Genomic DNA, 15,737 nt, shown 5'->3' with positions numbered 1-15,737 from the left:
GTCTTGGCTTTCTCTCTCATTGTCCAGGCTGTATGGAGTTAATTTCCTGCCAAAATGTTGCAAACTTATAAAGCATTGTAAACTGTCCTCAAACACAACACACATAATAAATTTTCTGGTGTAGGATTACCTAAGTCTAGTTCTAATAAAACATCTTTCAAATAAAATGAAATATGTAGAACATATTTTATTTGTGTGCAACATTTTGGCAGGAAATTAACTTTGTAAGCCTGTCTGTTTAAGCGGCTGTGAGATAGTATGTAACTTTTATTCATTTATTTTTTTTAAGAAAGTTCTTTTAATGAAGATTTAGTTTTTCTCTCTTTGAACCAAGCTGCTGTAAACAAACATTCTTCTGGTCTTCTTTCGCTTTTCTTTCTTGGATCTGTGAAAAGATCAAACGGCGATGCTGATTTATTTTTATTAATTTGCCCTCATTATGTCTGAAAGATTATACTCTGTGTTTCCCCAAATGGATGTGCTGTGTGTGCTGTGTGTAAATAAGCAACGACCTTGGCCAATCACCTCCGTGCAGAGGAGAAGAGAGGACATTCCTGCCTGCTAATGGAGGATAAAACTGACAAACTCCAAGTGAAATATTCCACCATCATTAACACATTAGAAGCCTTTAATCGTTGCACCTGAACCTTTAGGATCCAGGACGGAGGGGATGAAAAGCCAGAATTGGACGTTTTTTCCAGCCATTCCTGTGGGCTTGCAGGTTTTTTAGTCGTTAAAGGTGTACCTCTCTCAGGTATTTCCTGATTCTGCAATCCAAGCTCTAAAATATCAGACCAACAAATTAAATTAAAAGGCTTGGATTAGGTTTTGCTCAGCCAAAAGGTTTGGCAGACAAACACTGCACCTTTCACTCACTCATGTCATTACTGCACGTTATTTACATTGTAGTCCAATTTTTTTTTGGATTTTTTTCTTTGTCATCCTTGCCAAAGAAGGTTTTCTACACCTATATTTAGGGCACACAGACAGATTTATGGGCCACCGTTTTTATAAATGGATTATAAAAGGACCTCACAGCTAGAATAGGATTTAAAGGGGAGCATAAAAAGTAGCAAACCGGGACCAAAATATAAATCAATGAATTTAAATTATTTTCTTCAGACTGGAGCTACTTTATAAATGTCGATTCCATTTTTACCCATTCCAACCACAAACTTCTATGAATTTTGCTCAGATCTTATGCAATAGATGCAGATGGGGGACGCTCAAGTCCTCGAGAGCAACCACTCTGCAGTTTTCACATGCATCCCTTCTCCAACACGCCTGATGGATGTGGCCTACTGACGAGCCACTCGTCTGAGTCAGGCGTGTTTCAGAAGAGATGCATTTGAACACTGGAGGATGGTAGCTCTGCAGGACTGGACCAGGGCAACCCTACAATAGAAAAGGACACGTGGATCTCAGTATTTTAGTTCATGAAAAACTGAAAAGTGTGGCATTCGGCGAAGTCAATATTTTGTAGAATCATCTTTTGGTGCAATTGCAGCTGAATAAAAAATGCCTCTACACTTTTGCATTACTTGAGACAGAAATACCTGCCCAAGTCTCTCTCTTTTTTTTTTTTTTTTTTTAACAAAATAACACAGTATCAGTCAGGAAGCATCTGAGGTGGCATCATGATGCTGGAGATGGTGTACCAAGAACAAACTTTACTGTGATGTGTGGCTTTATTTCAATGAAGGTCTTCTTCTCACCACTATTTCAAAATGGCCACATTTTTGGAGTGCTAGACAAATCATTGTTCCTGTCAACAAACTGAGATCTCTACAGCTCCTACAGTTACCATAGAGCTACTGGCTGCTTCTCGGATTAGTGCTCTTTTCCCCTTTTAATTCAGAACATACATGGGTACGCTCTTTCCATTTTCACCTGGACTACAACGATGGAAACAAAAGACAAAGTGCAATATTAAACAGGTACAGAAGAAACTGCCTCACAGCTCTTTCCCCTCCTCAGCAGGTCTGCAGGTGGTAACTGTATAGTTTATGCAGCAGAGCTGTGAAAAGATGGCGGTTTCGCATGGCTGTCAACTAGAATCGAGCTAACTTTTGGTTTGAGCGCCGGGGATCCCCGGAGGCGACTGCAGGGGGAACAGAGGGGCTCTCTCCTGCCCCTGTTTGTCTGCTCTGGGAGTAGTCTTTCCTCTACTGGGGATTTGCCCCAGCCCGCTGGCACTAAATGCATTGCTTTAACATGGAGCCACTCCTCTTACAAAACATAAAAGTTAACAGGTGTTTAATGTCAAAAGAGTTTAATACACCAGTCTTAGAAATAGCCAACGACAGGCGGCAGGGAGGAATGGTGACGTTGAGGTTTTTAGCTTCTTTTTTAAGAAGTAAAGAAGCACAGAAAAATACGTTAGAATTTTGTTTTCTCACGGTAGTGTGGAGTGATGTTCTTTGCAAAGTATCGGTAACTTTTTTTTTTTTTTTTTACAGTCGTGTAAACAACATGTGTTACTTCTTTGCTTCATAGTTCACAAGAAACGTATTATTTAGGCTTTTTTGTTTTACTGCTGCTGGGACTTTCAAATGCCATTTTCAAATGCTTTAATGTTTTCTATTAAAGCCATTTTCTTTTAAAGCACAAATTTCTTGTTTTATTTTACTCTAGCCAACTCAATATGCAGAGTGCAAAAAAATCTATTCATGGAATAGATTGAATTCAAGCAAAGGAACTGTGCATAAGATGGAAAATGAACCTGAAAACACCCTGCAATAAAACATGGTGAATGGAAGGACAGAGAATCTCACTGGGGTTGATGAGAAGGTGGATGGAGCTAAATACAGGCTGCAAACAATCTGTTATTTTGTTGGGGGAGGGTTAACAATTTTAGATCTATATTTACATTTTAGAATAAAGGGAAATTAAGAATTTTCTTGAAAGTCTGTTCCAAATTTATGGAAAAATACGGGAGAAAAAACAGGTAGTCCATTGGCAAATAAAAACATTAACATACAAAAAATGAATTTTGTAGCACAAGTGTTTTTCTATTGTAGAGTCTATTTATGAAATGCAGGAAAATGCAGAGAGGTATTGTAAAATGTACATAATTTATTGCTTTTAAATTGAGAAACACTGCAGTTCTATATCAGTTTTGGGCAACATTATTAAGAGACTCTTCGGAGGGCTTGAAGGGCCACATGTGGTTCCAGAGCCACAGGTTGAAGACCCCTCATAAAGCCATAGCTTCAATGGTTTAGATTAAAGCATATTCATCTGTGACAATATCCTAGTCAAAGTCTAGACCTAAATTCGGTTGAAAATCTGTTGCACAGATTGATATTTACAAAATCTCATCATCCAACCAATGTGAGTTGAGTTACTTTGCAAAGAAGAATGGAAAAAAAAAACATATGCCAAAAATATTAATTTGGAAACATTTTTGAAAATTATATATGATTGGCTTTCTACTTTACGATTATGTTCTACTTTGTTGGCCCCTCTAATATGCATTGCATGTGGTTGTAATGTGGCAAAATGGCAAAGAGTTCACGTGACATGAATCCTTTTGGAAGGCACTGTTTGACATCCTCAGATTAGATCAGTTCTGCAGCGTTGTTAGTCATGAATAAATGTTTAGTTTTCTGGTGTTTTGTTAACTCTGTGGTATCAGAAAAAAAAGAGGTGAGTTAGCTTCAGCAAAAAGTGAAAAATGATCAAAACAAAACAGAGACAAATCTTCACCTGTCATGTTTCTGTTTTGGACAGCCTGGACAGGTTTAAACTTTCTTCTTCTTTCTGCATTCCACAGAAAAGGTGATTAATCAGTTCCACAAACTCAGTCCCTGAATAAGCAGATCGAGGCGCTGCTGTTCCTTGGACACTTCTGAGAGAGATAAATGCAGCGCTTGCATTCATGAAACAAAAACTGCAGCTGCTGTCTCCGACTCCCACTTCACCGTGTGAAAAGAAGAGAACCTTAATATCTCAAGAATTTCTAAATGGCCCTTGAAGTATCCATAACCACATCCACTCCCGTGCCCAAGAGTGATATTTTTTTGCATGTGACATGAACCCGGTGAAAGGATTTGAAGGACATCTTTATTTAGGCGTGAGCGGAGGAGAAAAGAGCCCTGAGTAGGCAGCCAAAGGCCCTTCAGAGCCCGGGAGCCTTTCATGATGTGCTTGAGCTGCATGCATTATGTGTTGCATGCCAGAGTCTGATGGGAGCTCGTTTGTCTGCACGACGGAGGTGAAAATAAACTATAAATCACGCCTGTGCTATCTACACACATTAATTGGACTGTAACAGTGAGGAGCTTCTGCTCTTGTGTCTGCATTTCTGCAGCCATTGTTGGGCTGCTTTAAAAAGCTTCCAGGAGACAGAGGATCCTTCTCTCCGCTTGAGTCTTGCTTCCATTTGCTGCTAAGTGTTCTGTCTCAAGTGCTTTGCCATTTTAAAGCTCGGTTGCATGCAAGGATCATTATTTCTTTAAAAAAATAAAAAAAAAGAAGCTTTGGTCGTAGCTTCAGCGACTAAAACTGCACTTAGAGCTGGCAGTAAGCCCCCACTTTCCAGTGCTGAAGTTGATCAAGTGTGCGATCAGACATCTGATGAGAAATCTAGAGGGCGTTTGGGAGCATTTACTGCAAATGACTCCTGGCACTGCCCTCTCTAATATTGCTCCATCTGATCACAATTTGGCATCAAAAGGAAGAGGGAGGCTTGGGTATAATTTGGGGCATTTCTCCTTTTTTTTTAATACTACACAAGAGGAAAAAGAAGAAAATCAAAACCTGTCATAAACACAGCCTGAAGAGGGGAGGAAACAGAGACATTACCAGAGTACATGATGTGCTGCTGCATCGGGTGAGATTTTTTTTTTTTAAACAGAGGATTAAAGTTAACAGAAGTGACAAGAAAACATGAGTCAGGATGGCAGAGGTGAAAGTAATGGTGTAATTTGCCATTAAAGTTTATTTCTTTACTGGAAGCGTGGCAGGAATCTCACCTCAGAGTTAAACTGAATGTGAGCAGCCAAAGAATCTGGAAATATCAAAGGATTCATGTCATCAGTGGTGGTGGTGGGGGATAAAATACACAGTTTCCTGGCATTGCCATTATGAAATAAATGTCTAATGTTTCCAGTTTCATTCTACTGTTGACGTTTCTTATTCCTACCACCAGAGGGAGCCAGCACACACAAAAGACCCAGTTGGTTCGGGTTTAGTTGGAAATGTCAGATTTCTGGAGAAGGGACCTCAAGCATTTCTCAAAAGGTTTGGGTTGTTTATATTGTTTTTCCACTCTTACATATATTGTTGACATTTTTGAAAGATTTGAAACATATAGCCTAATAAAAAAAATATGTCACTCCATTGTAAAGTGCTTTGCTAAAAGATGCGGAATCTTTTTTTCTGGAAAGATGAAATTAAATAAATTGAAACATGGCAGTGAACATATTGAAAATATATGTTTCATCTTAGCAAGTGTTCGTCGTCTATTTCAACTACAGAACAAAAAATTTTACCGATACTATATTTATAATCACGCCTCTCATTTTTGTTTTTTAGTAACACAAAAACTACTTTTAAAATCACAATAAATTGTTTAAATTGCTAAAATGTCATAAATGGAAAAAAGAAAAGAAAATTACGCATTATTATTAATAATACAAATTTATGTCATCACAAATCTTACAAAAACGTGTATTTAAATAAGAAAAACTTGATCATAAACCTAAAAGTTGAATTTATCTTTTACTGCTCCATTTAATTTTTAGCATAAATATACAGTGTTTTCCTGTATATTTACAGCAGTGCTCCTGCTCTGCTTTTATTTGATGTGAATATTTAACACTGGAAGATAAGTCTGTGGTCGATGTTGAGGAATATCAAAAATAGATTAAACTTGTGACGGGAACCATTTCATTTTGACATTAATTCATAGGTTTTCCACTGAGAGTAAAACACTGCTGGTTCATCCTATCATCTGATTAGAGAGACAAGAGAGCAGCGACATTTTATTATAATTATTATTTTAAATATAATTGATTCACTTTTTAAGAGAAAGGGGAATGATTGTTGGAAATACTACAGTAAAGCAGAGGAACACCACGACGTTTTTAATTCGGTTTACATTTAATGGCGATGGCCGCTCAAGAGAAGAAGAAGGAGAAGAAACCAAGCTGCTGTTTACATTTCCTGCCACTTACTGCTGCTCTTCCTCGCAGTGAGGTTCGGCTCAACCAGCAGTGCTCTGCTCCACATCACCGGGATGGCCTCACATTGTTGGACATCTCTAGCTCTCCTCCACTTTTCCCAGTTTATAAAGCGGCAGCGGGTCAGGGAGGCTGGTTTTAGAACAACAACAAAAACAAAAAAACATAAAAAAAAAAAAAGTGTACGAAGAACAAAGAAATGACCAAGAAAAAAAATTTAAGCATATTCCAATAGTGGTCAGTAGAAAATGGGTGTGATGTTGGCCTTGGACGGGATGAGGAGTTCCTGATAGAACAAGGGCAGGGTGTGTGAAGATCTCCAGATGTATCTGCGGTTTGTGTTTCCCACCAATTTCAGTTGTGTTTTTTTTTTATGTTGCGGCGACAGACTTTTTATTCCCAAGGATCCTGCAGTCCTGAGACAATGACTCACAAATCTCTGCACCATTATAATTCGTGTTTATCCCACACAGGAATCCAACGTAATGTAATTATTGTTTATATAAGAAGTCTGCCGCTGATTTGGAGTGACATTTTCACCGTGGGATAAAATATGCAAAGCAATTTTACTATGTCTGGTCAGACATGACATTACGGACGTAAAAGATGTCAGAAAATAAAAAACAGAGAGGTATATTGAGTGGCCACTAGATGGTATGATCTGTCGGCTTTGGAAGAGCTGACCTCAGATCATTTTCTTTGTAATTCAGCATAAATTCAAACTCAGCACATCTTATTATCTATTTAATTCCCATAAGTTATATGCAGGCTGTGACATCAATGTGATGCTGACTTTATCAAAGGAGTGCTGGATGTTTTTACCCCTGAGATTTACGTTTCAAAAAACAATTTTAAATATTTTCTAAAAGACGAGCAGCAGGAAAATAATTAACATATATATATATATATATTTTAAATTTACAAAACATTTGAAGAACACAGGCGGTACTATTGTGTCTCTTCAATTGATTTGTTTTGGGCACAACGCACAAACAAGTGTAACATATATGCACTTTAATTTAAAATAGTGTTAACAATAATAATAATAATAATAATAATAATAATAATAATAATAATAATAATAATAATAATAATAATAAATCATTTTATAATTTGCCTCAGTTTAATTAATATATTTAATTTTAATCAACCAGGTCTAGGTTCTGTTTGTATGTGTTAATAAAGGCTTAATAAACAAAACTTAAGTGTGACAGAATAACTCTATGGATAATAATAATAATAATAATAATAATAATAATAATAATAATAATAATAATAATAATAATAATAATAATAATAATAATAATCATTATCATCATCATCATCATTGGCCTCCAAACATGAGGCCAGAAATGATACGCCTAAATCAAATGCCTTTCCAGAAAGGCGTGAATGAAGCAAAGCATTTGGATCCTAATTATGCGGTCATTTTATTATGCTCTGCGCACTTAAACAGGGAAAACCTGCGGTTTGCAAATGCGCCTAGCTTTTAATCAGACGCGTCCTGCTGTAATTTGGTGGCGCTTTAAGCTGTGAAAGGCAGAGAGTGGAAGGTCCTGATGTGGATCTTCAGGACAAATATTCAAATTTCTAGATTCCGGGATGTCGCTTTAGGCAACATATAATGTATTTGTATATCCTTATGTTTATAGTCTATTAAAAAACGCAGTTTTTCCTCTTTCTCAAACATTTTCTCAGTGCGCATTTTTACGCATCTTTGGGTCACCACTTATGATCTCACGCTTTAATGATATTTTCCCCTCCTCAATTGAGACACCCCGCAGCTGCATTCAGCCCCATATTATCAGGAACTGTGTGCACATGTTAAAGTCTACCTGTTCTTCTTCTTTTTTTTTTTTTTTTGCTTGTTTTACAGCAGCACTTCGACTGCGATGCAGGTTAAACAAAACACAACAGACACCGAGTGATCCGGAAAGCATCTCCCACTTTGTTGCGTCAATTCTAGACGTGCTTCCCAGTTTGAGGAAACACTCATATTAGGCTACCGACAGAGCTGTCAAAATGATAAAGTGAAAACCTTTAATAATAATAATAAATTCCTGTGCGTTTATTGTAATAAAGTAGAGTAATGTTGGATTTAGGCGATGTGGAGAAACCTGGATATGCTTTCTCATATGTTTTATTGTTTTATTGTGATATTGGATTGTTTTATTTTTCTCTTTGAGCCTTAATGTGTCTATCCCATAAAATGCTAAATTCTGACAATTACTGATTGTTTTTACATGATTTCAAAATATCCAAACTCAACCAACAAGCAAAATCCATTCCTGCAAAGATAGTTTGATCGCTGATTTGGAGAAGTGTTTTGTTAAAGAAATAGATGAAGATCCAGCCTGCTTGTCACTTCAGGGTCCAATGATTTAAAAGAAAAAGCTTCCTTTAAACTTTTCTTAACTTTCTCCCACCCGATTGAAGGCAGCATGACGTCATTTATGCAGTGACCAATCATTAAAAAGGCTTTCCTCCAGTTTAGCCAATAGCCGTCGGAGGGGAGTGCATGTGAGTCACAGGTGAGGCTGTTTGGTTGAAAAAATGGGCAAAAAGGGCCGGAGTCTGGAAAGAGTCTGAGCTGATGGCAGATCTGTGCGGTGGATCAGCATCGCGCCAGCGGGTTTTTGCAAAATCTCCTCTTCTTCTGCGGGAATGAGAGCGGAAAGCTGCGCTGGAGGGAAAAAGTTCAGCTTGAGCAGAACTCTTGCGAGGGAGCAGCCTAAAATGTGGATGAACTGACATTTCCTCCTCCACCAGGGCTGATTACTCAACTTAAAACACCGAGCAAAGCGTCGCTCCCCTTGGAAAAAAATGGCCGTCCGTGGTAACTCGCTGATGCCTTTTTCCATCCAGGCCATCCTGAACAAAAAGGACAGCAGCAGGCACTTACCAGAGCTGGACGTATGCTTCTCCAAAGCGGCGTGTTGGAAAATATTCGGAGAGATGAACGACGAATCCGGGAGGACCGACGAGGCGTCCTGTGTGCGGACAGAGCAGAAAAGCTACGACTCGGACTCCGGACTCAGCGACGACAACGATGGAAAGACTCCGGCCATGCGCAAGCCGGAGAGGGACGGCGAGCCGGGGTCAGATGTGCCGGAGGAGAGCCTGCAGGAGGAGACGGACCATGAGTCTGCGGCTGCGGAGAATGCAAAGAGTGACAGTGAGCCCAACAATACTACGGGTGGGTAGGCCTTTAGAAGACGCGCATACGTGCGTAAAAACACCTGAATGTGTCACAGCGGCTGTTTTTGAGTTAAAGCTGCAGATTTTGAGTCAAACTGCGTAACAATTGTTAATAATAGATGTTTTGTTTTGTGGGCAGAGATGAGTTGACCACGACGGTCGTTTAGGACACTGAACCTAATTTGCAAAGACTTCTCCACATCCTGCTCGCTTTTACGCACGAATTGTTCTCTGGTTATGCTTGATTATAAATGGGAACTCTGGCACATTTCTAAGCCCCTCACTATTATATCTATGTTTCCTGTATTAATATTCATTTATACTGTAAGATAGAATTGCGGAGTTCATGAGACGTCTTTTTTTAATTATAATATTCTACAAATCTTCTGGATACATTGGAGATGTCTCCTTATAACTGATCAATCTTAAGATAATTCAATTCAATTTAATTACCTGAAATCAAGTCAAATAATTTGTTTATTACAAAAACAAAACAAAACAAAACAAAAAAAAGCAAAAAAAAAAAAAACAACAAAAAAAAAAAACGAAGGACGTGAATTATTGTTGAATATCACAAATTACATGCACATCCAATTTGTGCGTCTTCTCCGCAGACTCCAGTAACCCAGACGAGAAGAACCTGGAGCAGCCCAAGCAGCGGAAGAAGCGCTCCAGAGCCGCCTTCTCCCACGCACAGGTCTTCGAGCTGGAGCGCCGCTTCAACCACCAGCGGTACCTCTCTGGGCCCGAGCGGGCGGACCTGGCGGCCTCCCTGAAACTGACAGAGACACAGGTCAAGATCTGGTTCCAGAACCGCCGCTACAAGACGAAACGCCGGCAGATGGCCGCAGACTTGATGACATCCACCCCGGCGGCCAAAAAGGTAGCGGTGAAGGTTCTAGTGCGGGACGACCAGAGACAGTACGGCCCCGGGGAGATCCTGCGGCCCCCGCTGCTCTCCCTACAGCCTTCTTACTACTACCCGTACGCGTACTGCCTCCCTGCGTGGACACTGTCTGCGTGTGCGGGGAATCAGTGAGAACCCTGAGACTTTTATTTATTATTCATTTGTTTGCTTCTCTTCCCGGGAACCAACATAACTTTACGTTTTTTTTTTTTGACAAGAAGAAGAGCCCTGAGGGGAAAGTTAATGAGCTCTGCGTCCCTGATTTGTCATCGGGTTGTTCCTAGACTTTTTTACACTCTCACATACTTTAAATAATATGTTAGTAAGAGTCTGTGTCTGATCTGCAGATGTACTTATAAACTATCTGGAATGATATGAAAAACTGATTTATGTCATTTTATCTCGATGCTGGGACCCCCTCAAGAACCCTACAGACTTAAAATGACACCTTATATGATTTTACATGCGCCTTCCTACCTCTGCAGTGATTGGAAATAGATATATTCCATTGACATTTTTTAAAACGAGCAACTCTCTGTTAGAGATTGTGTTTTTTTTTTTTTATTAATTTTTTGCTGTGTTTGTAAAGGTAAGATATTTAAGCACTTTTGAGCATATATGTCATTTTTCTTCGTGTAAAATGCATGCAGCGCGCATGTGCGGGTTCGGACTTAAAAGAAGGGCTTGTTGGGCCTGAGAGTGGCGCGAAGCGACTTCTGACTGAAATTTGCATGTTTTTGTGTTGAATGGTTGTTTAGATCGAATAACATTAAAACATATCAGGCATTAATTATTGGATCTGGATGCGATTTTTTTTTTTGTTTTGCGTTCTTTTACTGGGAACAACGTAGAAAACAAGGATGTTTTCCAACATTTTGGAGCGTTATTCCATTTTTACGCACACATTAATTTGCAAAGTGGTCAGGTAAAATATAGGCATGATCAGTAATACTAATTACCAGTTCTCTACATTGTATTCTTTAGTTTATTCTATACCCATCTGCAGTGACCAGGGCATTGAACTGATTTGGTTAAATCATTTCCATGCCTTGAACTGGTTTTTCTGTTTCCTCCAGGGGAAACTCCCGGGGCTTGATATTAAAAACAAAACAAAAACAATGATTTACTTAATAAATAAAGTGTAATTTTATTTCACTCTCTCGTCTCTTTACAACATAATCCGTCAGATATTTTATTTCACCTGAGCCATGGTAGCTTTCCTCCTGCCACACCATGATGAATAGCTCTGTAATTCCTGCACAGGCCGAACTGACAGCTACCTTTACGGCTCTATGTCATCACAAGCAGAGGAGTATTCCGGGGTTAAGGAGGCCCATGTCACTTCACCTACATTTAAGAACAAAGAATAGGTTTCTCGTTTTGCCCTTTGAGCGGTTTTTCCCCTCCTTTATGCTAAAGAAACGCTCAAATGCCTCTTTCTTCGCGGATTGAGGTTTTTATATTGGAACTGAAATATTGCAGGAGTCGCGTAGGCTTGTTGTTCCGAGTATATTTACAGCCTGGGTGTTAAGTTGAGGTCAGAAGGGAGCTGCCGTGCAATACTCCCTCATCTTTGACCTTGTAAAGGCTTATTCAATCCCCTACTTGAGAACATTGGACTGCAAATCAGTCAAAACGTACTGAAATCCACTTAATATTGTCTGCTTCAGATGGCTGCGTATCAACCGTTTCCCTTCATTTTTGTTGCGCAACAGTCTTACGCACCGCTGATCTGTTAGATGTAGGCATGCGATCCAAAGCAGCCAACGCATCCTTGGTTGCTTCGGATTTCGAAACGACACACAGTGATGATAGTGACGAGTGGACCGTCCCACATATACCATGTATATGTACCTGCATGTCTATATATATGATACAGAGGGACATATAGGAGCTGGTATTCCTTTCATCCTTGTATTTAGGAGGGAAACATCCCTATTGGCGTCCATCATCCTGTCTCCCCATTATTTCTTTATTGCGTAAACGCTACTGTGGCACAATAATAGCCCAATTTGGGCGATAAATGAGCAAATAGTCTTTGAAAATAAAATGAATTTCTTTCTACATGCAAAAAAAAAAAAAAAGTTTACAAGAAAATTATTGGCCGACTTTAATTCCTGCTCAAAATATTTGGGGTTTTTGGTTATTATTTCCTTGTTTCGCTGCGATACATATTTGTTAAAGAAGAAGAAGAAAAAAAAAAACATTTACACCCCAGGGATCAGCTCTGGTTTGGTTTATGTGTTTATCTTAATTGCCCCTCTGTATAAAAAAAATCTGACTAATTCCTATGAAACAACAAATTCCATTGAAATACTTCAGGTTCAGTTTAACGTGCGTAATTTGGCGCGTCATGAGTCTGGGGTCACATAATCAAAATTGTTGCTCCATATAAATTATGAACGAGGGATTTAAATCACATAATTATTTTACTGGTCATCGTTATTTGTTTTTCCTCAATGTTGTTTTTTCAACACAGAGGTCATATAGTTCCGCAACACGAATCGGATTGTGAATGTCTTCTTTATCCTGGTGCATATAGTTGAGTCTCTGTCTTAAGTATCTAATTAGTGAAAATTATTAACACTTCTATATGCTAACTTATATATGATGGTCTGCTAAATCAAGAGCCCTGGACTTGGGAAGGAGAGCGGCCGCCAAGAAAAATCTGAGAGAAAAGGCAGTCAAGTGTGAAATATTTTTTTGTCCAAATGTTTTATCTACATACATTTGAAATAGATTTTGATCAGCTTTGAATATTTGTTTGCATTTATAGAGTCGTTTGTTTGTTTGTAAGTATATCGGTTTATTAGATAAAATAACTACAAGCTGCAGCAGAATACTAGATTTTTGAAATTACGAGACACAACTAATCTTTATCAGTCTTCGTAAAAGCCCATTCACTACAAATACAAATGTATTATTTTATCTAATTCTTGCTTCTTTTTTATTTTTACTTGAAATTGTTGTTTTATTCCAGATTAAAACCTCATCACGTTTTGAATTGAGCTTCTAAAAACCATGTCATTGTTCGATGAAGTTTCCTTTCCTTTCCTTTCCTTTCCTTTCCTTTCCTTTCCTTTCCTTTCCTTTCCTTTCCTTTCCTTTCCTTTCCTTTCCTTTCCTTTCCTTTCCTTTCCTTTCCTTTCTTCCTCAGCCATGTGCTTCACAGTGGCCCAGGAGCAGATTCCTCTTCTTGCCCCGTGATTCAACCTCTGGACCACATGGATCACAATTTCAAACAACACTGTCTGCAAAACAGCTGGAGGCTTTAAAGAGAGTTACATCTCAACAGAACGGACTGTAAATTTTTATTTTTAATTCTGTAAATTGGAGGAAAACAAACCATTGGTGGGCATCACACATGAAGTTACAGTGTGATTATTTCACAGCTTGTAGTTTGCTAAATTTTGGAGTCCCAAAAATAATATTTTTAAATATATATTTTTTTACTTTTACTAAGAATTGTTGATTCAAATTTAATTTGGACATCTATATTGATATGATTTGCACTTGTTTATCGTGTAAATTGCCTTAAGAGGTACATACACTGTAATGTGCCACTATATAAAAACAAGAAAGATGGAGAAAATGGAACCCTGAATGCTGTTTGGAGTAAAAGCTGGATTTAAATCAACAAAGCAATTTGTGAATCGTCTAAAATTATTGTATTACTATATGAGATTTTTTTCTTAAGTTAAGCTGCTACAAGTTGTTGCAAAAATATTTGTCTTTGCAATGCCAGAAGGATTTATAAAAACCTCTGTATATTTACTCTCTCTTGGGCTAGAATCCTTCAGAAAAGCCTGTGAGTTTGTTAGTTCCCTTTAGACTTAATGCTGATGTGAGCCTGTGTGATTTCATTGACATGAAGCAAATCCTTTTTATAAACAGCAACCCAAAGAATTTCTTCTACAGCTTGGCACCTGGTTTCACAAGCAAAATGATTACTTCAAGACTTTTGTTGACTGTCTACATTTTGAGTTCAATGCTTACTTTACAAACTTATTTTGTCACCAAAACTTGATTCACTTAAGCAAAAATAAAACCTGAAAATGCAATAATTCATCCCGGTAAGATTGCTTGTTATATATCACGGTGTCAATATCCCTTAGTAATTGTTTATGTTAGTTATATACTTAGTTTGCAGAGTGATAATACATTTATGAAAAGCAGAATGTCTGTCTGAATCAAATGTCTTTTTGAATTAAAAGGTTGATTTTAACAGCATTTCAACAGCATGCATAACAGTCATACACCTTTGGAATGGTTCAGTGCAAAACCTCAATATATTACAGCCATGTGTGCCTTTGACAGGTTTTCAAATGTGGTGCCCAGATGGAGATCACTGATGGTCCAGGGATGGCACACCAAAACCAAACATCCTAACCCAAATTACAGGAGTTTTATTAAGATGTTGTCATTAATGGGTGAGTGGAGGCTTAGGTTACAGTAGGAATGAGTGACAAGTACTCAAAACGTCAGTGCAGGGGGACAAAATAAATAAATAATAGTTGTGTGGGGGAAGCCTTCCCCTCACATAACTTCTCCAGCAACTGCAACCAACTTTCCCCAGCAACTATAACAAACATACCGATAATACAACTGTTGCAATCCACCCATTTGTGACCCATTCCACTCTGTTTCCATCAGGTTAGGAATACACAAGCATCGGGGCACATATCTTTAAGTGAATTCCTCTTATGCACTGCAGCCACTTCCATAAAAGACATCATTTATTTAGATTGTTTTGAGTCTGCTTTTTGGGTTAAAAGATTCTTTTTTATATAGAAGACCCCCATGACCCTATGAAGTTAAGAAGGTGTAGTTAATGGATGGATGGATCACTTTTTCAAACATTTTATTTTTATTTACTGAATTTATTGATTGTATACTACCATGCTTTACTACACAAAACTGAGAAGTTCAAGAATTTCATTTCAGTACTATTTCTTGTACGTGACAATAACTTTTATTGAACTGAACTGATTTGCCAAAATGTGTTATTTACAAAGTCAAGCTGAAATGTATCCCTCAGGGGCACCCAGAGTTTTCAAAAGGGACGTCAAGGTGAAGTTCACATATAATTATTAATACAACCAAAAGCCATAGAAGAATTTTTAGAGCTATGCTACATGTGCTTCCAAAGCGGCGTACTAAAACAAATAAAAAAGGGGACACTGAAAAAAAAATAGAAAAATAAATTCTCAATTTTTCCTCACTTGTCTTCTATCTTAAATTCATATAAACATCTCGTCCATATTAGACTGGCCAGCTGGGACACTACATTTACAGGGGTAGCCATCCATCCATGGTCCCCTTTGGTTGCGCCACTAGTAGGATTTTCTATTTATTTATTATCTTATTAATTGTTTTAATCAGTAAATGTATTTTATTCAAACATTTTCACCAATAGTCAGTGAAGCCGAAATAACAAGCGGGCAAAA

At 38.1% G+C, this 15,737-nt stretch overlaps 1 protein-coding gene across 1 annotated transcript; it reads left to right on the top strand.

Annotated features, from left to right (window-relative positions):
• The first annotated feature begins 8,723 nt into the window (after positions 1–8,723).
• nkx3-2 (NK3 homeobox 2) lies at positions 8,724–11,080 on the top strand. Its single transcript, XM_014970358.2, has 2 exons — positions 8,724–9,381; positions 9,998–11,080. The coding sequence occupies exons 1-2, from the start codon at positions 9,009–9,011 to the stop codon at positions 10,420–10,422; spliced, it is 798 nt and encodes a 265-aa protein (XP_014825844.1). The 5' UTR covers positions 8,724–9,008; the 3' UTR covers positions 10,423–11,080.
• The last annotated feature ends 4,657 nt before the right edge of the window (positions 11,081–15,737 follow it).

This window comes from Poecilia mexicana, unplaced genomic scaffold (assembly GCF_051168715.1).
Source record: "Poecilia mexicana isolate PSO_F unplaced genomic scaffold, ASM5116871v1 scaffold_10, whole genome shotgun sequence".
In the NCBI taxonomy this organism is placed as follows: Eukaryota; Metazoa; Chordata; class Actinopteri; order Cyprinodontiformes; family Poeciliidae; genus Poecilia; species Poecilia mexicana.
Note: the sequence above shows the minus strand (reverse complement) of the source record. Positions and strands in the feature narration are given on the sequence as shown.

Excerpts from the sequence above, each read along its gene's own strand:
- nkx3-2 (XM_014970358.2), top strand. The coding sequence starts at position 9,009 with ATGGCCGTCCGTGGTAACTCGCTGATGCCTTTTTCCATCCAGGCCATC. Across the intron at positions 9,382-9,997 it reads TGAGCCCAACAATACTACGG|ACTCCAGTAACCCAGACGAG; the intron begins GTGGGTAGGCCT and ends TCTTCTCCGCAG.